We start from the raw sequence: 24,744 nt of genomic DNA, 5'->3' as shown, positions 1-24,744 counted from the left end.
ATCTATATACCTCTTTGTTTGCCTCAGCTCCTCCAGGTCTGCCACTCTAGCCTCCAGAGATCTGACTCATTCTCTGAGAGACAGGAACTCTTTGCATCGGGTGCACACATACAATCTCTCACCAGTGGGTAAAAAATCATACATTTGACACTCGATGCAAAAGATTGGAAGGCCCCCATCTTGCTGCTGACCCGCCTCACCGCAGAAGAGACAGAGCCCAGCCTGACAGCATCAGAGGCTCTCCTCTAGGGTCAGATGACTGCTACCCAGTTGCATTGGTTCTTCCGCAGGGTTTCCAGAGGAGGGAGTTGCCTCCGATGGGAAGGAGAGGCACCAGGGCCAATTGGCAGTGACCGCACACCTCCTAGAGGACTGTAACTCCCAGATTCGCTCCTGGAGCCAACGGCCAATTCATCCTGCCAACTTGATGAGAGAGACCAATGAGTCATGAAGCTCACGAGCTACCAGTTCATTCTTAAACCAGAATGACAATCTATCCAGGAAAATGGAGCAGAGGCAGTCCTCTCCCCAGTGGAGTTCTTTAGTCAGGGTCCAGAATTTGATGGTGCAATCTCAGAAGGAGCGACTGCCCAGACGGATGTGGAGGAGATCCGAACCAGAGACTGCCTGGCAACCTGGGTCATCAAATACGGTCTTAAAGGCGACTAGAAAGCATTGGAGGTCCCGAAGTATTGGGTCAGAGCGCTCCTAGAAGAGAGAGGCCCAGGCCTTGCCATCCAGAAGAGAAAGAATAGAGTAGTCTTCACAGAGTTATCCGGAAACACGGCTAATTGGAGACAAAAATGCATATTGCACTGGTTGATGAACCCCCAGCATAGTTGATGCTCCCTGGCATAGTGGGGAGGGGCTGGTAAACGAATGAAGGAGTGTGGAGGTGCTGCGGGAGCAGCAGGTGCCAGTGTAGGAAGCATCGGTGCTCCCATGGAGACTAAGGAGTCTAGACAGGAGCTGACTTAAACAGGTCCAGGTGGTGAGGTCATCAGTGAGTGCCGGGCTAGCATTCTCGTCACTGCCCATTAAGAAGGGCAGGATCGGTCACGTGTGTGCCTAGGAGAGAGAGGAGCGTTGGGCCGCGTGAGCAGGGGAGAGGCTGCATCGGCACTCCTGCTCCCCGGGAGGAAGGGAGCACACTGAATCCTTGGTGGGCGGTCTTCATCAGTGTCAGGGAACTTGTGACTTGTGGGAGGCCGCGAGCCGCCAAAAGCAACATAAATACAGAATATAAAACCTAAGTGCAGTTGTTAGAAATAAAACTTAAATACAAATGTCACAAGCAGAAATAGGAAATAATCAAAATACACATACAATAATTGAAAATACTGTTTCTCTCCATATGCCGTGTAATTAAAAACAGCTTTAGAAGTGAGGTACTGGAGTCCAGCCCAGCAGCGCTGCTATACCGCCACTGAGGACCTGGGTTTTACTTGCAAAAGACAATTTTCAAAAGCTATCTGTCCCGGGGTACACTGGCTATCTGCAATTTGCCCTCACTGGGTGACATTATTAGCTGGGCTGAGGGGATATGTCCCCAGGAAGGGCGGGGGGCTCATTTTGGGCAGGATCAGAGGATAAATGCACGTGTTGTATTTCAAAACTAATGTGCTTCGCTCCATAGAAGTTTTCCCAGCACATAAAGCAGGTGCAAGAGTCCACAAGTACTTTGCACTAATGGCACTCTCCAAGAGGACTTTCCTTTTGAGAAATTCAGTGCAACATGCACAGGTGTGAGAATTTCCCCCCTGGGATGGTAACTTTCAAGTGGGCATGCATATGTTATAAAATAGCCCCGATGCACGTATGTGTGCTTCTAATTTTACAAGTGTGCACACACAGCCGTGCAATGTCAGGAATTTTATAACAGGTAGGTATATACTCACACCATGAACAGTTTCACCAGTTTGCTAGTCCTCCAAACCCCTCTGGTTCTTTAGCCTGCACGCCCCCTGTTACTCCAAATCCCTCAAACACTTCATAGATGCCTGGAAATAGTTTTATTGAGACTTACACCTCCTCCATAGTAAAAGTAATTTTACACTCAAATATACCTGGGTGCTTATCCAGGTGCATAGATACTTACATGCACATCTCTTTGCCTCACCCTGGCTCACCCATGCCCCACCCGCATTCCGCCCCTCTTTTTCACATTGTGAGATATTCGCACATTGGTACTTGTGCATGCATGCATTATATAATACTCATAAAATCAAATGGACACATGCATGTGCTAGATGCGCACACATCTTCCAATTTTGACACGTCTCAGACTTTAATAATCCAACCTTTAATGTCCAAATCAGCAAAAGAAAAAACTTTCAAATTAAACTTCTAAGCACCGATGTTAAAGGTAAAATACAAATACTGTACAAAAGCCATCTTACCAATCTAAACATGGCTTTAGAGAAGGAGCTGATTGCACCAATGGTAGATAAATATAACAGCATCCTATTTCCAACAGTGGCCAATCCAGGTTACAAGGACCTGGCAAGTACCCAAACATTAAGTAGATCCCATGCTACTGATGCCAGTAATAGCGGAGGCTATTTACTAAGTCAGCTTGTTTAATAGCAGTTAATGGACTTCCCCTCCAGGAACTTATCCAAATCTTTTTTAAACCCAGCTACACTAACTGCCCTAACCACATCATCCAGCAACGAATTTCAGCTTTATTGTACATTGAGTTAAAAACCATTTTCTCCAATTTATTTTAAAAGTGCTATTTGCTAACTTCATGGAATGCCCCCTAGTCCTTCTATTATCCAAAAGAGTAAATAACTGATTCACATTTACTCATTCAAGTCCTCTCATGATTTTATATACCTCTATCATATCCTCACTCAGCTGTCTCTTCTCCAAGCTGAACAGCCCTAATCTCTTTAGCCTTTCCTCATAGCAGTTGATACCCCAGAAGGCTAGGCCAGGAAATATTGCAAAGGTAAAAGTTACACTTACCTTGATTCTCTCATTCCTAATGAGCTGCAACGCTTTAGGATTAATGTCTTGTTCGTCTAAAGAAAAACAATGACAATTTAATACACCGTTCAGTGTCTTGGTATTTGCATCTGAGGAGCATCACTGAGTACGATTTGGAATCAGTTCAAACTTTTATGGCCTGGGCAGAGTCTCCCCCATTCACCCCTCCTCCCTACACACATCGGATTTATATGCTGTTAAAAATGCCGAATTACCCATTAAGACCATTTTGTCCTTTGCCTAGAATCTGAAAGCCCTTTATCCACAGGATACAAATGGGTAGAAAAGGAATGAAGTGGCATCTAAGGATTTATTTTATTTTAAATAAATAAATAAATAAATAAATAAATAAATAAATAAATAAATAAAAAAAAAAAATCTAAGGATAATTTGCTTATGGTATAAAATTGGACTTCTCCCCTTCTCTCCACCTCACCCCAAAATCAAACATTATGGGTCAGATTTACTAAATATTTTTCTTTCAAACAAAACCTGTTCCTACTTATTTGGGTACAATTTTCAAAGGGATAAAAGAGTATAAATTGCTCCCGGCCTCCCAAAGTGAGAAAAATGGATTAAAAAGACCCTGCAGCACCCGTCACCATAGAATCGATAAAGGGAAAGCAGAGTTGCTTACCTGTAACAGGTGTTCTCCCAGGACAGCAGGATGTAGTCCTCACATGCGGGTGACGTCACCGGATGGAGCCAATCACGGAAAACTTTCTGTCAAAGTTTCTAGAAACTTTTGACTGGCACACTGAGCCTACTGAGCATGCCCAGCATGCCATTATCCAGGGGTCTCCCTTCAGTCTCATATGTAGCAATAAGTGCAAGCGAAAAAATAAAAAATGAAACGTTTCGGACCCAACTCCTCAGGGTGGCGGGTGGGTTTCGTGAGAACTACATCCTGCTGTCCTGGGAGAACACCTGTTACAGGTAAGCAACTCTGCTTTCTCCCAGGACAAGCAGGATGGTAGTCCTCACATGTGGGTGATTAGCAAGCTACAGGCTGACACATATTTGTGTGGACCAACAGCGCACAACTTGTGCAACAGGCACAACAACTGGTGTACTGTTGGGAAAAATGAGGCAGCCTGAAAATCACAGCAGATCAGATGTGGAAGGAGTTGGGATTATATTGGAAATAAGTTCTTCAATACGGATTGGCCAAAGGCAGAGTCTTGATGTCTTTCCTTGTCCAGGCAGTAATGCGCTGCAAATGTGTGAAGAGAACTCCAAGTCGCAACTTTGCAGATGTCAGCAATAGGTACTGAATGGTAGTGTGCTATCGATGTTGACATAGCCCTTACTGAGTGTGCTTTTACTTGCCCTTGGAGAGGAAGGCCTGCTTTCATGACTTCAGTGCCAGGGAAAATAGTGGAACGTGTTCTATACATCAAAATCACAGAACATATAGAAAGACATGGTTTAATGGAACAAAGTCAGCATGGCTTTACCCAGGGCAAGTCTTGCCTCACAAATCTGCTTCACTTTTTTGAAGGAGTTAATAAACATGTGGATAAAGGTGAACCGGTAGATATAGTATACTTGGATTTTCAGAAGGCGTTTGACAAAGTTCCTCATGAGAGGCTTCTAGGAAAAGTAAAAAGTCATGGGATAGGTGGCGATGTCCTTTCGTGGATTGCAAACTGGCTAAAAGACAGGAAACAGAGAGTAGGATTAAATGGGCAATTTTCTCAGTGGAAGGGAGTGGACAGTGGAGTGCCTCAGGGATCTGTATTGGGACCCTTACTGTTCAATATATTTATAAATGATCTGGAAAGAAATACGACGAGTGAGATAATCAAATTTGCAGATGACACAAAATTGTTCAGAGTAGTTAAATCACAAGCAGATTGTGATAAATTGCAGGAAGACCTTGTGAGACTGGAAAATTGGGCATCCAAATGGCAGATGAAATTTAATGTGGATAAGTGCAAGGTGATGCATATAGGGAAAAATAACCCATGCTATAATTACACAATGTTGGGTTCCATATTAGGTGCTACAACCCAAGAAAGAGATCTAGGTGTCATAGTGGATAACACACTGAAATCGTCGGTGCAGTGTGCTGCGGCAGTCAAAAAAGCAAACAGAATGTTGGGAATTATTAGAAAAGGAATGGTGAATAAAACGGAAAATGTCATAATGCCTCTGTATCGCTCCATGGTGAGACCGCACCTTGAATACTGTGTATAATTCTGGTCGCCGCATCTCAAAAAAGATATAATTGCGATGGAGAAGGTACAGAGAAGGGCTACCAAAATGATAAGGGGACTGGAACAACTCCCCTATGAGGAAAGATTAAAGAGGTTAGGATTTTTCAGCTTGGAGAAGAGACGACTGAGGGGGGATATGATAGAGGTGTTTAAAATCATGAGCGGTCTAGAACGGGTAGATGTGAATCGGTTATTTACTCTTTCGGAAAGACTAGGGGGCACTCCATGAAGTTAGCATGGGGCACATTTAAAACTAATCGGAGAAAGTTCTTTTTTACTCAACGCACAATTAAACTCTGGAATTTGTTGCCAGAGAATGTGGTTAGTGTAGTTAGTATAGCTGTGTTTAAAAAAGGATTGAATAAGTTCTTGGAGGAGAAGTCCATTACCTGCTATTAAGTTCACTTAGAGAATAGCCACTGCCATTAGCAATGGTTACATGGAATAGACTTAGTTTTTGGGTACTTGCCAGGTTCTTATGGCCTGGATTGGCCACTGTTGGAAACAGGATGCTGGGCTTGATGGACCCTTGGTCTGACCCAGTATGGCATGTTCTTATGTTCTTATGTTTCTCATAGTAGAATTTGATATAGTCTTCTAGCCAGTTGGAGTGAGTTTGTTTGCCCACTGCAACTCCTAGCTTGTTTTTGTCAAAAGAAATGAAGAGTTGGGTGGATTTCCTATGAACTGCAGTGCAGTTTAGGTAAAATGCAAGAGCAGGTTTACAGTCCAAGGTGTGTAAAACTCTTTCACCCTGGTGAGAGTGAGGCCTTGGAAAAAACGTGGGCAAGACTATAGACTGATTCTCGTGGAATTCAGTAACCACTTTGGGAAGGAATTTAGGATGAGTACTTAGGACCACTCGGTCATGTAGGAACCTAGTGTAGGGTGAGTATGTGACAAGTGCTTGTAACTCACTGACCCTTCTAGCAGATGTAATGGCTACTAGGAAGAGAACTTTCCATGTAAGAAATTTGACATCGCAGGAGTGCAAAGGCTCAAACGGGGAGTGCATGAGCCTTGAAAGTACTACATTTAGGTCCCAATCAGTGACTGGTGGCTGGAGGGGGCTTAAGTTGTTGTAGGCCTCTCATTAACCTACTCACAATGGGTTGCATTGTTACAGGGGCAACCCCAATTTCTTTGTGGTACGCTGAGGTGGCACTCAGGTGTACCCTCAATGAGGAAGTCTGGAGACCCGAGTCTGAAAGGTGGTAGAGATAGTCTAACAGAAATGAAGTGAGGCAGGAAAAAGGATCAATACTTTTTTGAGTGCACCACTTGGTAAATCTAGACCACTTTGAATAGTAAGATTTACGTGTAGATGGCTTTCGTGAAGCTACGAGAACCTGAGAGACTTGAGTTGAAAGACTGAGTGGTTGTAGGATCAAGCTTTCAACATCCAAGCTGTTGGCAAGCGTTTGTAGGTTTGGGTGGCATAATTTGCCGTAATTCTGTGTGATGAGATGGAGATCTGTGCCCAGACGAATGTGTCTCTGGGTCGAGAGATCGAGAAGTATGGGAAACCATACTTGTCATGGCCAGTACGGGGCTATGAGGATCATTGTCCCTCTGTCCTGTTGTAGCTTTACAAGAGTTTTGGCCATGAGCGGTATCGGAGGATACGCATAAAAGAGGCTGTTGTTCCAGAGGCAAGCAAAGGCGTCCCTGTTGAACACTTGTTGACGGCTGTGGAGGGAGCAGAACTTTTCCACTTTGTGGTTCAATTTGGATGCAAAGAGGTCGATGGTTGGTAGACCCCAGCATTGAAAGATTTTGCTCGCCACACAGGGATCCAGAGACCATTTGTGAGGGTGGAAATGCCAACTGAGACTGTCCGCTAGGACATTCTGTATGCCTGCCAGATAAGTGGCCCTGAGAATGGATGGAATGTGTCAGGGCCCAGGCCGAAATCTGCACTGTTTCTTGGCAAAGCAGATACGAGCCTGTGCCTCCCTGTTTGTTTATGTACCACATTGCTACCGTGTTGTCTGTTTGTATCAGCACATGCTTGTGTGAGAGGCAGTCTTTGAAGGCATAAAGGGCATAGCGTATCGCTTGAAGTTCTAGAAAGTTTATTTGAGACTTTGCTTCGAGTGGGGTCCATGTACCTTGCATTTGGAGATTGTTGACGTGAGCTCCCCAACCCAAAGTGGATGCATCCGTCGTCAAGGTTACTTGAGGAGCTGGCTGCTGGAATGGTAGGCCAGTCTATAAGGTTGGTTTGTTTGTCCACCAGCGAAGTGAGAGACGCAATTTGTGGGTGACTCGTATTAGGGATGATAGTGGCTGAACAGCTTGGAGCCACTGAGATTTCAAACTCCATTGAGTCTTTCTCATGGCTAACTTCGCCATAGGGGTTACGTGGACTGTAGATGCCATGTGGCCCAGTAGTGTAAGCAATTGATGGGCAGACGCTACTTTGCACATGCTCAGAGAATTTGCAAGTTTTGCAAGGTTGTGTGCATGGTCGTTTGGCAGAAAAGCTTTTGCGACTGATGGAGCTTTTGCTTTGATGAAGGTGAACAGCTGAGACGGGTTCATATGTGATTTCTGATAATTGTTTAGAAATCCCAGGGAATGTAACAGAGTCATGATGCTCTTTAGGGCAGCGAGAGTTCCTTGTTTGGATTGACTCCTGATGAGCCAATCGTCTAGGTAGGGAAAAACGTGAATGCTGTTTTTTCTTAGATGTTCAGTAGCTACTGCCAGGCATTTTGTGAACACCCAAGGTGCTGAAGCCAGTCCGAATGGTAGAACTCGATATTGGAAATGTTTTTGCCCCCCTATGAATTGTAGATATTTTCAGTGTTGTGGGGAAATGGGGATGTGTTATAAATCTGCTGCTCGGAGTTAACAATCTGTTATTGAACTCCTCCTGTAGAGGGAGGAGTTAGCAATCTGTTATGGATCTCCTCCTGGAGAGGGAGGAGTTAGCAATCTGTTATCAATCTCCTGCTGCTAGGAGTAGCAATCTGTTATAAGTCCGCCAGGGAGTTAGCAATCTGTTATGGATCACCCAGCCAAGGGGAAGAACTAACAATTGTAATACTCCGTAGGCGGAGTTAATGAACTGTGGTGGGTTGGCTTCCCACAGAGTGGCAGTCTGTATAATACCGCTCTAGTAGTGTAAGGAATGAACACTTAAGGTAAATTGGTGAATCCCTGGGCCGATAGCAGATGACAGCGCCTCTAGGAGGATATCCTGAGAGGGACCATCGGCTAGGCTGGAGTATGGAGACAAACACAGATAGTTCTTTATTAGACAGGAAGTAGAACCACCAGAGGTGGCAGCAGTGAGCTGATGTGCCCGGCAGAGCTGAAGTCCCTCAGATACTGGAATTGCAGTCTTTGGGTTGCTGAACTGTAGAGAGAGACTATAGGTAGTGAGTAGACAGGGTATGCTGGATACATAACCAGTAGTAGATGATACACTCACAATTGTAGATATCTGTAATGGCTTCTATGCAACAGAGAGTCTTCAGTATATTCAGGAACAGGAGCCGTAGGCGAGTACTGGTTCCTACATGCAGTCTGGAATGAGAACTCACAATATCTGTGTATGAGATGGCTTCTGGAATAGAAGAGAGTCTTTGGAAGGTTTTAGGAACATAGGCCCTCGTGGAGCGAGTACCGGTTCCTATCTGCAATCTATTATAGTAATTCACAAGATATAGATATATGATAGCTTCTGATATAAAAGAGAGTTGAGAAGGGATTTAGGAACATGGGCCCTCGTGGAGCAAGTACCGGTTCCTATCTGCAATCTACAATAATGACTCACGATCTCCGTACCTGCGATAACGTCTTAGACAGAAGGGAGTCTTCGGAGATTAGGAACATAGGCCCTCGTGGAGCGAGTACCAATTCCTATCTGTAATAGAACTCACAGTATTCATGTCTGCGATCGCTTCCAGGTAGTAAGGAGTCTTCTGAGCATTCAGGGATGTAGGCCCTCGAGGAGCGAGTACTGGATCCCGTCTTAGCAATCTGAAATCAAGAAGAGAGAACGGGGCCCCTGAGGAGCAGGTACCCCTAGGTAAGTTTGTGGAGGCAGAGCAGTGGAGAAAGAATTCCCCTTGCTAACTCGATTCGTAGTTGCAAGCAAAGACCTTTTAAGTTGGAAGCGGATGATGTCACTACGGAGGGACGCACCCGAGGTTTCCGCCCTTGCCAGTACAAATTCTGGAGCGTGCGCGCGCGCCTTTACATCATCAGGAACATGACGGATCCGTAGAATCAGGCCAGCTCGGGGATTCCAGGGAGAAGTGGGGAGGAGAAGCCGCAGCAGCATCTGTCCGTCAGACCCAAAGGGAGTCGCCACTAAGGTAGAGAGGGTGGAGCGAGGGCAAAAACAGGCACGAACGCAATAGTAGCCCCCTTCAAAGGGCGGTCTCCTCTTCGGGTACCAGGTTAAGTACCAAGGATGCGCGAGATGGAATTGATGAAGCATCTCTTTATCCAAAAGGTCTGAGGCTCCCAAAGATGAATTCGGGGCCGAAGCCCTTTCAGGCAAACAAAGCTCAGCCTCTGTTCAAACATCCAGGATCTCTAAATTCTTGAGTTCAAGTTCGTAAATTCATAATGGCAGATGGAGCTGAGATTTGAAGAATTTTGCAGAGTGTATAATGAAGTCAGCAGCAATGAGAGGGCTGCCGTGGACGTCACTGAGGTTTCAGTGGAAGTGATGATGTAGAAACTTGTCCAAAATCCACTTCTGATTGGCTCTTCCACAGGATGCTGGAAGAGAGATGATGGCAATACCAGCAAAACGATCAGGCTGATGAATGGAGATATCTTCATCCCCAGAATCAAACAGTGCTGTAAACCTCCAGCACGACTTCCGAGTAAACCAAACGTCAAGTTGGTAGCTAGAGATGTCTTCTTCTTTGGAACTGATGGTAGCACCAGCAGACAGCCAAGCTGGTAGTTAGAGATATCTTCTTCTTCGGAATTAGCAGTGCTGTAGTCCTTCAGCACGACTTCCGAGTGAGTAGAACGTAGCAGATATCTCAAAATTGTAATCCAGGAAGACATTAAAGATGTAGAGCCCCACCTAGCTATGGTGCGCATAGCAACCACTATGAAAACAGCAGGTAAAAGAAAAACTGCTGGTGATGTTGATAAGATCCTCAAAAGAAGTGGTGGTAAAAACAATCATCCAAGGCCCACTTCAAATTGTGATACAATAGTGGATCTTTAAATTTGCTGAATGGACTCCTCAGGTCTTCCACAAAACGTCTGAGATTAAAGTTGCCTCCTGCCCCTGAGTCCTTCAGGGCAGAGGTTTAAACCATCACTGGTTCAGGGATCACAGAGACTGGATGAGAGAGTGGAGGAGATATTGCTGTATAGCCCAAGAACAGTCCTCCCACGGGACTCAGGCTTGTCCGTTTCCCGGATGAATAGGGCAGGCAGAAACATCATGGCCTGGCTGACCACAGTACATGCACAGGCCGTTCTTCCTCCTAAATCTTCTCTCTTTAGAAGTCAAGTGACCGTGACCAGGTTCCTTCGGTTCCTTCTTCTCCACAGCAGAAGGTGCTGTATCCCCTCGTAATGCAGGAGCACTGGTTTACTTCAACCCAGGTAACACCTTAGGCCGGAGTTCCTTCACCTTGTCTCGGAGCCACCAGTCAATCCGAGTAGCTAAGGCTATTAATTCTTCCAGCGAGTCAGGTGTCTGACGAGCAGCCAGCTCGTCCTTTACGCGGGTGTCCAGGCCTCTGCCAAAGAGTGTCTTCAGACATCTGGGATCCCAGCGAAGTTCCACTGCAAGACTTTTAAATTCGATGGCAACTTCCGCCAGAGATCTGTTGCCTTGCTTCAGGTCCACCAAAACAAATCCAGCAACAGACATACGAGCAGGGTCATCAAAAACGGATTTAAACAAGTCCATAAATCCTTCTATGTCCTGCAAGATAGGGTTCTTGCGTTCCCAAAAGGTAAATGCCCACGATAAGGCTCTCCCATCCAAATAAGACAGAATGTAGCTGGTCTTAGAGAGGCCTGTGGGAAACAATGAAGGCTGTAAAGTGAAATGTAAGCTGCACTGGTTCAAGAAGCCCCGAGTCTTTTGGAGTTCTCCGGAGAATCGAATAGGCGCTGCCAGTGGAACAGCTGATTTCAAAGTTACCTCTGGTAACAGATCTTCTTGTATAGAAGCTGTGCCTTGTGCCTTCTGTGTGTGAAGTTGGTGGAAAGCTGCAGTAAGTTTCTCCAAGGTTTCTTGCTGTTCTGAGAGGCGTTGAGCCAGGCCTGGAATAGCATGCAAGGCAGAAAGGTGAGCCGTGTCCATGGGCTACAGACATCAAATACCTTTAGCTGAATCCCCAGGAGTACTGCTTCTCCAAATACTATTCTTCAAAGCTGAATTCACTGTAGTTACTGTTTCTCCAACTCTTCTCCAATACTATTAGCCGGATTCACTGGAGTTAGCAATCTGTTTCTGCAATTCTTCTCCAATACTTTTAGCCGGATCCCGTCTTAGCAATCTGTAGAAACTGCTCCCCAGGGGGTGGAGTTAGAATCTGTAATAAATCACCCCGCCAAGGGGAGGAGCTGGCAATCTGTTATAAATCTGCTGCTCGGAGTTAACAATCTGTTATCGAGCTTCTCCTGTAGAGGGAGGAGTTAGCAATCTGTTATGGATCTCCTCCTGAAGAGGGAGGAGATAGCAATCTGTTATCAATCTCCTGCTGCTAGGAGTAGCAATCTGTTATAAGTCCGCCAGGGAGTTAGCAATCTGTTATGGATCACCCTGCCAAGGGGAATAGCTAACAATTGTAATACTCTGTAGGCGGAGTTAATGATCTGTGGTGGGTTGGCTTCCCACAGAGTGGCAGTCTGTATAATACCGCTCTAGTAGTGTAAGGAATGAACACTTATGGTAAATTGGTGACTCCCTGGGCCGATGGCAGATGACAGCGCCCCCAGGAGGATATCCTGAGAGGGACCACCGGCTAGGCTGGAGTATGGAGACAAACACAGATAGTTCTTTATTAGACAGGAAGTAGAACCACCAGAGGTGGCAGTAATGAACTGATGTGCCCAGCAGGGCTGAAGTCCCTCAGATACTAGAATTGCAGTCTCTAGGTTGCTGAGCTGTAGAGAGAGACTATAGGTAGTGAGTAGACAGGATATGCTGGATACATAACCAGTAGTAGATGATACACTCACAATTGTAGATATCTGTAATGGCTTCTATGCAACAGAGAGTCTTCAGTATATTCGTTTTCCTCTGAATCACCCCAGCCCTCCTTGCCCCACATCCATCCCCGCTCCCCCTCCCCACCCCCCTCCTCAGCTCTATCTCCTTCCCCACTCCCTCCCTCCCAGCCCCCTTTACCCCCTGCCATCATATGTACATAAGTTCATATATCTACCTAATATTGATTATAAGTTCATATGTTTATTTAATTTTAATATGGATATCCTAAAAATCCATTTAGTTCAAACAAATTTTATTTTGCTTGTTGACCTTCTATAAAAATGTACTTTAATTTGTTATCTATCTATCCTGCTATCATCGTTCATTGTAATTTCCTTTCACCGTTACCTGTAAACCGACATGATGTGTCCTACGAATGCCGCTATATAAAAAGCTTTAAATAAATAAATAAATAAATATTCAGGAACAGGAGCCGTAGGCGAGAACTGGTTCCTATATGCAGTCTGGAATGAGAACTCACAATATCTGTGTATGATATGGCTTCTGGAATAGGAGAGAGTCTTTGGAGGGTTTTAGGAACATAGGCCCTTGTGGAGCGAGTACCGGTTCCTATCTTCAATCTTTTATAGTAATTCACAAGATATAGATATAATATAGCTTCTGATGCAGAAGAGAGTTGAGAAGGGATTTAGGAACATGGGCCCTCATGGAGCAAGTACCGGTTCCTATCTGCAAACTACAATAATGACTCACGATCTCCGTACCTGCGATAACGTCTTAGACAGAAGGGAGTCTTCGGAGATTAGGAACATAGGCCCTCGTGGAGCGAGTACCGATTCCTATCTGTAATAGAACTCACAGTATTCATGTCTGCGATCCCTTCCAGGTAGTAAGGAGTCTTCTGAGCATTCAGGGATGTAGGCCCTCGAGGAGCGAGTACCGGATCCCGTCTTAGCAATGTGAAATCAAGAAGAGAGAGCGGGGCCCCTGAGGAGCGGGTACCCCTAGGTAAGTTTATGGAGGCAGAGCAGCGGAGAAAGAATTCACCTTGCTAACTCGATTCGTAGTTGCAAGCAAAGACCTTTTAAGTTGGAAGCAGATGACGTCACTATGGGGGGATGCCCCCGAGGTTCGTGCCCTTGCTGGTACAAACTCTGGAGCACGCGCGCACCCTTTCATCATCAGGAACATGGCGGATCCGCAGCGTCAGGCCAGCCCGGGGATTCCAGGGAGAAGCAGCGAGGAGAAGCCGCGGCAGCATCTGTCAGACCCGAAGGGAGTCACCACTAAGGTAGAGAGGGTGGAGCGAGGGCGAGAACAGGCACGAACACAACAGGATGTGACCGTAGGCATCTTGCAGGTCTAGAGAACAGAGCCAATCTCCTTGTTGCAATAAGGGAAGAATGGTCCCGAGGGAGACAATCCTGAATTTTTCTTTTTGAAGAAATTTGTTGAGATTGCGGAGGTCTAGAATGGGACGAAAGCCGCCTGTTTTCTTTGGAATTAGGAAATAGCTGGAGTAGAACCCTCTGCCTTGTTGAGACCGGGGAATGGTTTCGACAGCTCTGGAATTCAGCAGGGTGGAGAGTTCTGACTCGAGTTGAAGTTTGTGGTTGTTGTGTGACCACAATGGAGTGGGTGGTGAATCCAGAGGTATCGTGAGAAATTTGAGACGGTATCCTCGATTCATGATGGCTAACACCCACTGATCCTTGGTTATTAGGCGCCAGTTTTGTTTGAAAAAATGGAGGCGACCTCCTACAGGCAAGTCTGTTCTGGGATTGTTGGATTAACTGCTGTCCTCTGGAGATCTTTCAAAAACTGGATGCCGGTCCTGTCTGCGAGGCCGGTTGAGTCCTGGTTTGTTTTGTCTGGCGTGGACATCCCCATTGAGGTGGTCTGGTAGGACGTATGCTAGATGCGGGTGGATAGTATCAATGAGGTCGGTAGAAGGGCTTTCTAGTGTCTCTTCTTATGGGCTTTCATGCTGAGGATGGATGTTCAGCCGGTAATTTTGAAAGCTGACATAGTGTCTCATGGTGGTCCTTTAACTGTGAAACAGCACCTTGGATCTTTTCACCAAAGAGGTTATCTCCGGTGCACGGAAGATGTGCCAGCTTATCTTGCACTTCTGATCGGAGATCTGAAGCCTTTAACCAAGCCCATCTCCTGGCACTGATTCCTCTAGCTGACATTCGTACATATGTTTCGAAAGAATCATATGCCACTCAGACCTCGTGTTTTCCCGACTCAAGGCCTTTTTGGATAATGGCATTGAGAGGTTCCCTTTGTTGTTGTAGGAGATTGTCTGTGATATTCTGTACTTGTTTCCACAGGTTTCTCTGGTATTGTGTCATGTAGAGTTGATAAGCTGCTATCCGTGACACTAGCCTGGAGCCTTGGAACATCTTGCGGCCTAGTACGTTGAGAAATTTTTGTTCCTTCCCTGAGGGGTTAGAAGAATGAGGGTTTTGTTTCCTGGCTTTTTTCTGTGCGGACTCCACCACCACTGATTGATGTGGTAGTTGTGGTTTTTGAAACCCCGGTGTGTGCTGTACAAGGTACGTCGCATCTGTTCTTCTATTAACAGGTAGAACTGTACAGGGATGTTCCCAAAGACAGTGCTGTAGGTCTAAAAGCACTTCATGTACCGGTATTGCCATGACTTTTTGGGGGCGTCAACAAATTGGAGGACTTCTAGTGTTTTATGTCTGGTGTCTTCTTCTGTGACTAGGACAAATTGTATTGACTCAGACATTTCTTTTATAAAATTTGCAAAAGAAAGGTCTTCTGGTGGGGACTTTCTTCTTTCCTCCGGTGGAGAAGGCTCTGACATAAGATCATCCGTGTCTGTGTTTGTATCCACATCTTCCCAAGGATCATACTTGGGTTCTAAATGGGACCCAGGTGGAGGAAGAGAGTCCTGTATAATAGGACCTTTTGCCATCGATGAAACTTTTGATGCTTTTAATGGAGGATGCTTTGGCATCGATGGAGGTAAGCCGGGCATCGATGGTGATTCGAACGGCATCGATGGGAATCGACGTCCGGTGTTCCCCAATGGACCGGGGAGAGGCATCAAAGGCATCAATGGAATTCTCGGCCGGTGGGGTTTTGTAAGCCCCGATGGACCAGGTAAAGGTTCCAATGTGGATGGAATAGGTAATATAAGATGAGGATCCACATCCTCGTCTTCCGAAGAACCCGGAATGGGTATTGTCGGTGGAGTCATTGGTGGTTCCATCGGTGTTACCGGCATAGGTTGAGTCGGGAAGGCGCTGATCAAGGCATTGAGCCTGTTTAGTAGTGGCGCAAACACCGATGGCTCCGGCTTCGGTTTCGGTGTCGGTATAGAGACTGGCATCGGTGGAGGCTGCAGATTTTGGAATACCTCGATGACTGCTTGTCTGACCAGGTTATTTAGCTCTTCCCTGGAGACTGGGACCAGATCTGCTGTCACAGGAGAAGGCATGATGGGCACTACTGGCTCATCCACATGAATATGTGGTGGCTCAGTCTCCAACATCGATCCTGGTGGGGAGCACCTCAGTGCCTTGGGTATAGAGGGACATGGAGACCCGTGTACCTGGGCCCGCTTTGCTATCGGATCGATGGTCATCGATGCCGATGCGGTATCCGTTCCTCCAATTAGCATGGAGTCTGTCCGATGACGATGACGTCTTTTTCCCCGATGATTGGTATGTTCTTTACCTGGCACTGATGAAGAGGCCCCTGATGTCCCAGATGGAGTCGGTGACGGACGGTCACTGTCCTTCTTCTTTTCCCGATGACTTTTTTCGATGGAAGAGGGCATTATCATCGGTGATGACTGCGTAAATGTCGATGGAGTAACTTTTTTGAAGAGATTATCCATTTTATTGAAATGGGCACACCTGCCCTTCGGAGCCATCTGTGAGCAGGTGGGACATGCACGGACATCATGACTGGGACCGAGGCAAAGTACGCATATTTCATTCAGGTCTGTAATCGACATTGTTCGGGGGCATTTTGGACACTTTTTAAATCTCATGCCAATGATGGTGAGGTGACAGGAACCGACTGAGAAACCGACTGAGAAAAAAAACCCAGGACAGTACACACCGGACTAGGGAGACCCGTGTAGGGTAATTTTTTTTTAGAGAAAAAGTTGAATTTCAGTGAGGAAATAATTGTGAGAGAACTCACAGAGCTCCTTAAATGCGAAGCTAGCAGCAACGCGGAAAAAAAGAGACTGAAGAGAGACCCCTGTGGTTGCAGGGATCATGGTATGCTGGGCATGCTCAGTAGGCTCAGTGTGCCAGTCAAACGTTTCTAGAAACTTTGACAGAAAGTTTTCTGTGATAGGGCTCCATCCAGTGACATTACCCACATGTGAGGACTACCATCCTGCTTGTCCTGGGAGAAACTCTGCTAGGAGTTTGCCTGTGAAAATCGTCTTGTTGGTCGCACCATGCCATATGTGAAAATGTTCCTCCCCATGGCCTCCAGCCTCCCTGTGGAGTGGTACCTTGAGTTTTTCATTTTAAAATTGCCCATGAAAATCCTTCCTTTCTCTAACTTGAGAAATTAATCTTATGGGGTGATGCAGTTCTTTGGGGGCTCACAGATATGTCACCATTCCATAGTAAAGCAAGGATTTTTGGGTAGGTGTGCCAGAGGATGTTGGCATTCCTTTGGGTTTTCACCTTTTATCTCAATTTCTTCCACATTCATAGTTCAGTACTCGCTTTGAGTCATAAACTTTCCAGCGTCCACTCGCTGATACCAGTCAGTGCCCATGTTTTATTCTTGCTTCAGAGCTAGGGAGGAAGAGTAATGGGGGAAGGACCAATGAACCCATCAAATATGGAAGGGGGTTGGGAGGAAAAGATGCACAAACGTTTCCTCCATGGGAGCCCTGAGAGGAGAGGATCACCTTGCTGGTGGCTGAAAAGAATCAGTAAGTTTTGCTTGGGAAATTTTTTTTAAAGTATTGGGGAGAAGTAAACTATTGGGGTATATTATTTAGTGTGTTTGTGTGCTTGTGATTTTAATAGTCAGAAAGGCAGCTCATAAACAGAAGTTAGTGTGTTTATTTTTAAATAGTCAGTAAGGCAACTAATAAGCAGAAGTTGGTGAGACCGCACCTTGAATACTGTATACAATTCTGGTCTCCGCATCTCAAAAGAGATATAGTTGCGATGGAGAAGGTACAGTGAAGGGCGACCAAAATGATAAAGAGGATGGAACAGCTCCCCTATGAGGAAAGACTAAAGAGGTTAGGACTGTTCAGCTTGGAGAAGAGACAGCTGAGGGGGGATATGATAAAGGTGTTTAAGATCATGAGAGGTCTAGAACTGGTAAATGTGATTCGGTTATTTACTCTATCGGATAATAGAAGGACTAGGGGGCACTCCATGAAATTAGCATGGGGCACATTTAAAACTAATCGGAGAAAGTTCTTTTTCACTCAACGCACCATTAAACTCTGGAATTTGTTGCCAGAGGATGTGGTTAGTGCAGTTAGTATAGCTGTGTTTAAAAAAGGATGGATAAGTTCTTGGAGGAGAAATCCATTACCTGCTATTAATTAAGTTGACCTAGAAAATAGCCACTGCTATTACTAGCATCAGTAGCATGGGATAGACTTAGTTTTTGGGTACTTGCCAGGTACTTACAGCCTGGATTGGCCACTCTTGGAAACAGGATGCTGGGCTTGATGGACCCTTGGTTTGACCCAGTATGGCATTTTCTTACGGCCTCTAGCTCATGAAACCTTAAGCCCTTCACACATCCCAATCAGACCAGCTGGAGGCCTTTCAGAGCCTTTCCTGTGCTCACAGCAAGCAGAGCAAGCAACGCTTCAAGAGAACCTCAAAGTACACATCCCATTCTCCAGTCCTTCAAAAAGGCTCCCACAATGCCCTCTACTACTCTTGTATGGCTGGGAAGTAAAAGACACTCCAGCATCAAACATGGAACTGCCACACCACCACCACCTCTTTGCCATATACTCACTGAGCCTGGTTTCTACAAAGGGTTTATTTATACTTTGTTGGTATCCATTCTTCTTTCCTTTAAAAATCTCACTCGCTACTGATTTCTGCTGCATCTGTTAGAAAACAAGGAATAAAACAGTCCATTTAGTTCAAAGGTTTTGCCTTTATGCCCTCTAGGTAGGTTATTTTAAAAACTATAAAGTTTAATGATATTAATATCTTGTATGCTGGTTATATTGACATTTATTTTCATATACTGATTGTATTTACAGTTGTTTCAATTTTATGGTTTATTAGTATAATTATGTTGTTATTTGATTTGTTTTTCATGTATTTTGCTTATGAACAGGCTCTGAGCCTGTGGGGTGAGAGATTAATCAAACATAATTTAAATAAATAAAAATAGCCCTCCGATATGTATAGCCCCTGGGCAATATGTTATGATCTAGAGAGCAGGGAACCATATGTTTTAGGGCCCTGGAAGTAGCATGCAGTAGGAGGAGTGCATTCAGTTGAGGAAGAGGTGTGTGAGTGGGCTGAGAAGCAGCACATTGAAGGAGACAGTGAGGAGATGAGGAGACAGTGTTTGCAAGAGGCCTGGCAGAGAGAAGAACACCTGGCTTCTGGTGAAGCTACAGCTCTCTGGAGGACTATGAATCCCAACAGTAGAGTATTCCCATCCCAGTTAGTCAAACTCCAAGATTGGAACTGTGAGTGTGAATGGCAATCTTTCCATAGTGTAACCTGGTGACATAAAGGATCCATTGAGGAAAAGACTTGGAGCAAGAGGGATGTTTGAGGTCTGCAAACCTCCTAAAGGCTGGGAGAAGCAAAACACTATCAAATCTAGTTTGTTAGGAAAGTATGGTCCCAAATTAGAGCTAAAGTAAAATCTGAACTATGCAAATTAAAACTGTGAATTTAAACCCTAAAAGCTCAGCCACACCTTCTGTGAACTATGCACACTCAACTATTTCTGTAAAGAATCTTCTAAATATTTTTTCCTTGTAAATAAGACAGACGAGTTAGTATTCCAAGGTCTTGACTACTCTAGCATCAGATGCCTCAGAGAGGATTTGGTCACCCTTGTTTTTGAGTTCTTTCACCTGTGGTCCACTGTACTCTCTGATCGACCATCAGGAATTGACCAGCAGAAAAATGGTTACATATGCAGGGGATAAATTTGCTTATGCTAGATTTCCAACGTGTGCAAAGATAGCTCATGCTTGATCATTACAGATATCCTGGGGGGGGGGGGGGGGGAGAATCATCAAGACAGGTTTGGGAAGCCAAGGCCTAATATACTGCACCTGTGCTACCTTCTGGGGAGTGATACCTCGACAATATTTTCGCACCAGGTTCCTCATGCACATTTTATGTAGCATCCCTGAGGTCTGATAAAAAGAAAAGAACACATTTTTTCCCCTTAAATATAAAGTAGACATTACAATAAACCTTTACAGTTTGAATGCAGCAAAAGGACAAACATGTAATAGCCAGAAATGACAGATTATTAAACGCTATGTATTGTACATGACTGCACACATACACACATGCACCACAGACAATTTTTCCAGAAATGCAACAGAAGATTCTAGAAGATTCTTCCCATACAGGCACCTCAGCTGAAAGCGATTAGGAACATGGCAGGAAAAGATCGGTTTCCACCATTCTTTATTTATCTATCCATATTACTTGTGGATGTTAATTTTGTAATGATGCGTCTTCTGTCTTTTCTAAGCAATGAGCAATGCTGAGATCTAAGACAACTGCATATTCAAAATTCCTAGAAAAGGTGGGACAATGCCTTGATGTGGAAACCCGTAAAGTTCCTGACCCCAGACAGGAGATGATGGGGATCCTCAGGATTTTTGATACTCCTGCAGAACCTACAGCCTTGCCTTCTCACAATGTCCTAGGACACGGTGATGACCAAGGCATGGGAATCCCCCTTTTTGGGACTGCCAACAAGACACCTTCTTCGCTCAGTGTATGAGGGATTTGACACTTCGGTGAAATCCACTGCCAACGCTATTGCGGCCCGCCAGTTGGCGTGGTTATGAGCAAGCGCCATCTGTGACTATGTTCACGAGAAGCTAGCAGACCTTCCTTGACTCCCGGACAATATTTTCGGTGATAAATTGACGGAGACGGTCGCACAGCTTAAAGAACAAAAAATAGCTATCATGTTTCTGACTACCCCATCTGATTCAGCTTCATCAAGACGCTCCTTTTCCTTATACAGAAAACTACCTTACACGCGTCGTCCATATCGGCCATACCCAGCTTACCGGCCACTATCATACCAGCCAAGTTGCCAACAGCCTTCACAGCAGCAGGGACCGCAGCAGCATTCCCGCCCCCCTTGGCAGCCTCGACCATCAGCGGATTCTCATCCCCCTAAAGACCGTCAAGGTTTTTAGGGAAATTGCCCCCACTGCTACCACCAATTCCAGTAGGAGGCAGGCTCTCCCGTTTTCATCAAGCCTGAGAAAGCATCACATCCGACCACTGGGTCTTGCAGATTATTCTTCATTTCTCTTCCATCCTTGCTGCACCTGGTCTGCCAAAAACAACTCAATGCACAATGCGGACCTCTGCTACAGGAGATCAATCATCTACTCCAGCAGCGATGCATTCGAGAGCTGACCTCCTCGCAGCTCCATCAGGGTTTTTATTCCCAATACTTCCTTATTCCCAAGAGATCAGGTGGCCTTCGATGTATCCTGGACCTCCGTTCTCTCCCTTCCTCACATTCTAACACTAATCAACATCCGGTCACCGCAGGGCTCTCCACCACGCAACAAGTTAGAGACCTGGGAGTCATCATAGACAACAGACTCAGTCTCAACAAATTCGTCAACAACACAACAAAAGAATGTTTCTTTAAACTTCAAACATTAAAGAAACTCAAACCTCTCCTCCTATACAGAGACTTCCGCATGGTTTTACAAGCCATCATACTCCCAAAGCTGGATTACTGTAACTCTCTCCTCCTAGGCCTTCCAGCATGCACCATCAAACCACTTCAGATGGTCCTAAACGCCTCTGCAAGAATTCTATCAAATGCCAAAAAGAGAGATCATATCACCCCAATTCTCCACCATCTCCACTGGCTTCCAATTAAATACAGGATCCAGTTCAAGTCTTTAATGATGATACATAAGGCCTTACACAACATCGCACCTCTCAACCTAACATTCCAAATTCAATTACACACATCTGTGAAACCAACCAGAAGCGCCTATCAGAACAGACTAATCACACAACCTGCGAAATCCGTTCTGAGGAAACGTGCATTATCCACAGCGGGCCCTTCACTTTGGAACTCGCTCCCTCCAGACCTTCGTTTGGAACCATGCCACTCTACATTTAAAGGGAAACTTAAGACTTGGCTTTTCAAACAAGCTTTCCCCTAGAGCCAAGAACACGAAGAAAAGTCTTTTCAAGCCCACAACGAGTTATTCAGATCTATTTTTTTTTCTTCCTTTGTTAATCAGAAATTTACACATGCTGACTTCAATGTAAAAACTTGTTACTTAGTTTTTGTTCAATGTAAAACTTCTTTTATTCTGTTCTATGTAAACCGCTATTTGTAGCGATAGTTACTGTTCTTTGTGAACCGGGGTGATATGTATATTATACAGGAACCTCCGGTATATAAATTATTTTAAATAAATAAATAAATAAATACCTGACGAGGGAAAAGTTCAAGATGACATCCCTCAAGTCCATCCTACCCTTCCTTCACCCCAGAGATTGGATGTGATCACTGGATCTAAAGGTTGCATATGCCCATATACCGATGCATCCTTCGTCCTTGCGATACCTATGCTTCACGATCAATAGCCGCCATTTCCAGTACAAGGTTCTCCCATTTGGCCTCTCCTCTGCCCCCAGAGTTTTCACCAAATGCCTAGCGGTAGTGTTGGCTCATTTCCGATGACAGGGGATCCAGATATTTCCCTACCTAGACGACTAGCTGCTGGTGGCCCCCAACCAGTCCATCCCATGAAGCATTCTCTGAACCATATCTTGCCTAGACAATCTGGGCCTACTGGTCAACTACCAGAAATTGAATCTACAACCCACTCAGGTCTTACAGTTCATTGGGACTCATATTGACACCATTCAAGACAGGACCTTCCTTCCTGAGTCCCGGGCGCTTGCCCTGACAACACTTGCTGGTCGGCTCCAAGCGCCACCACTGCCCCAGCCCGCCAGATCCTCACCATTCTTGGTCACATGGCAGCTTCAATCTATGTCGTACCTCACACACGTCTACATATGTGATGTTTACAATGGGGCCTGAAGTGCCAATGCAGCCAGTTCTTCCATCCTCACTCTACTCCTGTCACACTTATGTCCAGAATGAAAAGGGATTTGGAGTGGTGGCTGACACCAGCGGCGCTGACATCGGGGTTGCATCTCTGGCCCCCTCTACATCACACAGTACTCACCACGGATGATTCCACCAAGGGGTGGGGCGCCCATCTCACCCACCTACAGACTCAAGGCCTGTGGTCCACCTGGGAATGAGTACAACAAATAAACTTCCTGGAAGTTTGAGCCATCCGAAATGCTCTTTGTGCCTTCGAGCTAACCCTCCATGGAAAGACTGTCATGGTCCACATGGACAACCAAGTCGTCATGTTCTACATCAACAAAGAAGGAGGGTCAAGTTCCTGGAACCTCTGCAGAGGGGATCCTGGAATGGCAGAGAGCAAATCCACCTCCTTCCAGGCCACTTACCTGCCCGGAATCAACAACTCCAGGGCCGATAAACTGAGCAAGATATTTCACCCCCACGAGTGGGAACTCCATCAGGAAGTGGCCAATCAAATATTTTGCACTTGGGGTCTTCCCCGAATCGACCTCTTTGCAACAGAACAGGAAAGTGGAACTATTCTGCTCAGTGTAGTCCAGTCCTCACTGACTAGCGCAGGACGTGTTCCTATTGGATTGGATGAAGGGCCTACTCTACGCTTTTCCTCCGATACCTCTCATCTCCTGCACAGTCCAGAAGTGCATCGCAGACAATGCGGACAAAATTCTCATCGCCCTAGCGTGGACACAACAGCCATGGTACACCTACTTAGTTCAACTATCGATGAACCACCCGATCCCCTTGGGCAACAACCCACGCCTCCTCACCCAAGAGGAAGGTTCTCTACTCCACCCACTTCATTCATCTCTGAATCTCACTGCATGGAGGTTGAGAGGCTCGTATTCCAACACCTGAACCTTTCTCCTCAGCTTCAGGAAATTCTAGTCTCATCCAGGAAACCCTCGACAAAACTGAACTATCAGTGGAAATGGGCACTCTCTACCTCCTGGTGCTCGGATAATAGCACTGACCCACTCACCTGCCTGCTGGAGCATCTCCTGAACTACCTCCATCTGCTCTACTGGAAGGGACTGGCCACAGTTTCGGTTCAAGTTCACCTCAGTGCTATAGCTGCCTACCACTCACCTCTCAATGAGGCGCCAATCTTCTTTCACCCACTCATCTCCAGATTCATGAAAGGAGTTCTAAGTCTCCGACCACCGGTCCAAAAATCTCCAGTTCCATGGATTTAAACGTAGTGCTAGAGCAATTAATGCTACCACCCTTTGAACCAATGGACACTTGTCATCCCAGGTTCCTCACCTGGAAGGTACTCTTTTTAGTCGCCCTCACCTCCGAAAGGCGCATAAGCGAGCTACAAGTCCTGGTACATTACCCATCCTACCTGGAGTTTTACCATGACAAAGTTACACTGCATACGCATCCCACTTTCCTCCCAAAGGTGGTTTCATCTTTCCACATCAACCAATCCATCGCTCTACCGACTTTTTACCCAAAGCCTCATGCCAACGAAGGCGCTCATAGATTCCATACGCTGGATTGTAAACGAGCACTCGCTTATTATAAATGTCGCACTCATTCTGACCACAGAGCCTCCCAGCTCTTTGTCTCCTTTAACCCAAATGCCCCAGGACTCCCTGTATCCCAAAGAACACTCTCGTCCTAAATCTCGAACTGTATTAAATTCTGCTATCAAAAGCGATCAGAGATCCTATTCGCCACCCCTAAGGCACATCAGGTCCGTGCTATGGCTGCTTCAATAGCTCATCTCCACGAGGTACCTCTTCTGGACATTTGCAAAGCAGCCACATGGTCCTCACTACATACGTTCACATCCCACTACGGTCTAGACAGGCAGACTGCTGGGAAGGACAATTTTCAAGTCGAGCATGTCTTGAACACAGCGACAACAGCATATAAGAACTGCCCACCTTTGTCTACTGTCTTGAGCGCCCTACCTCACTTCATCATGAACACATGATATGGGAATTTGCGCTCAATACTTTAGCTGGGGACTACCAGACAGCATGGCTAATT

At 45.7% G+C, this 24,744-nt stretch overlaps 1 protein-coding gene across 2 annotated transcripts in view; it reads right to left on the bottom strand.

Annotated features, from left to right (window-relative positions):
• The window catches only part of MYO1H (myosin IH), a 245,452-nt gene that overhangs the window by 10,735 nt on the left and 209,973 nt on the right, over nucleotides 1–24,744 (bottom strand). For both annotated transcript variants that reach the window (XM_029571488.1, XM_029571486.1), the window contains exons 25-27: nucleotides 19,670–19,753; nucleotides 18,379–18,472; nucleotides 2,971–3,026 (exon numbers count right to left, since the gene is read on the bottom strand). In XM_029571488.1, coding sequence (XP_029427348.1) covers nucleotides 2,971–3,026; nucleotides 18,379–18,472; nucleotides 19,670–19,753 — 234 coding nt within the window. The remainder of the gene's footprint in view (nucleotides 1–2,970; nucleotides 3,027–18,378; nucleotides 18,473–19,669; nucleotides 19,754–24,744) is intronic.

The sequence above is a fragment of the Rhinatrema bivittatum genome, chromosome 11, assembly GCF_901001135.1.
Source record: "Rhinatrema bivittatum chromosome 11, aRhiBiv1.1, whole genome shotgun sequence".
NCBI lineage: Eukaryota > Metazoa > Chordata > Amphibia > Gymnophiona > Rhinatrematidae > Rhinatrema > Rhinatrema bivittatum.
Note: the sequence above shows the minus strand (reverse complement) of the source record. Positions and strands in the feature narration are given on the sequence as shown.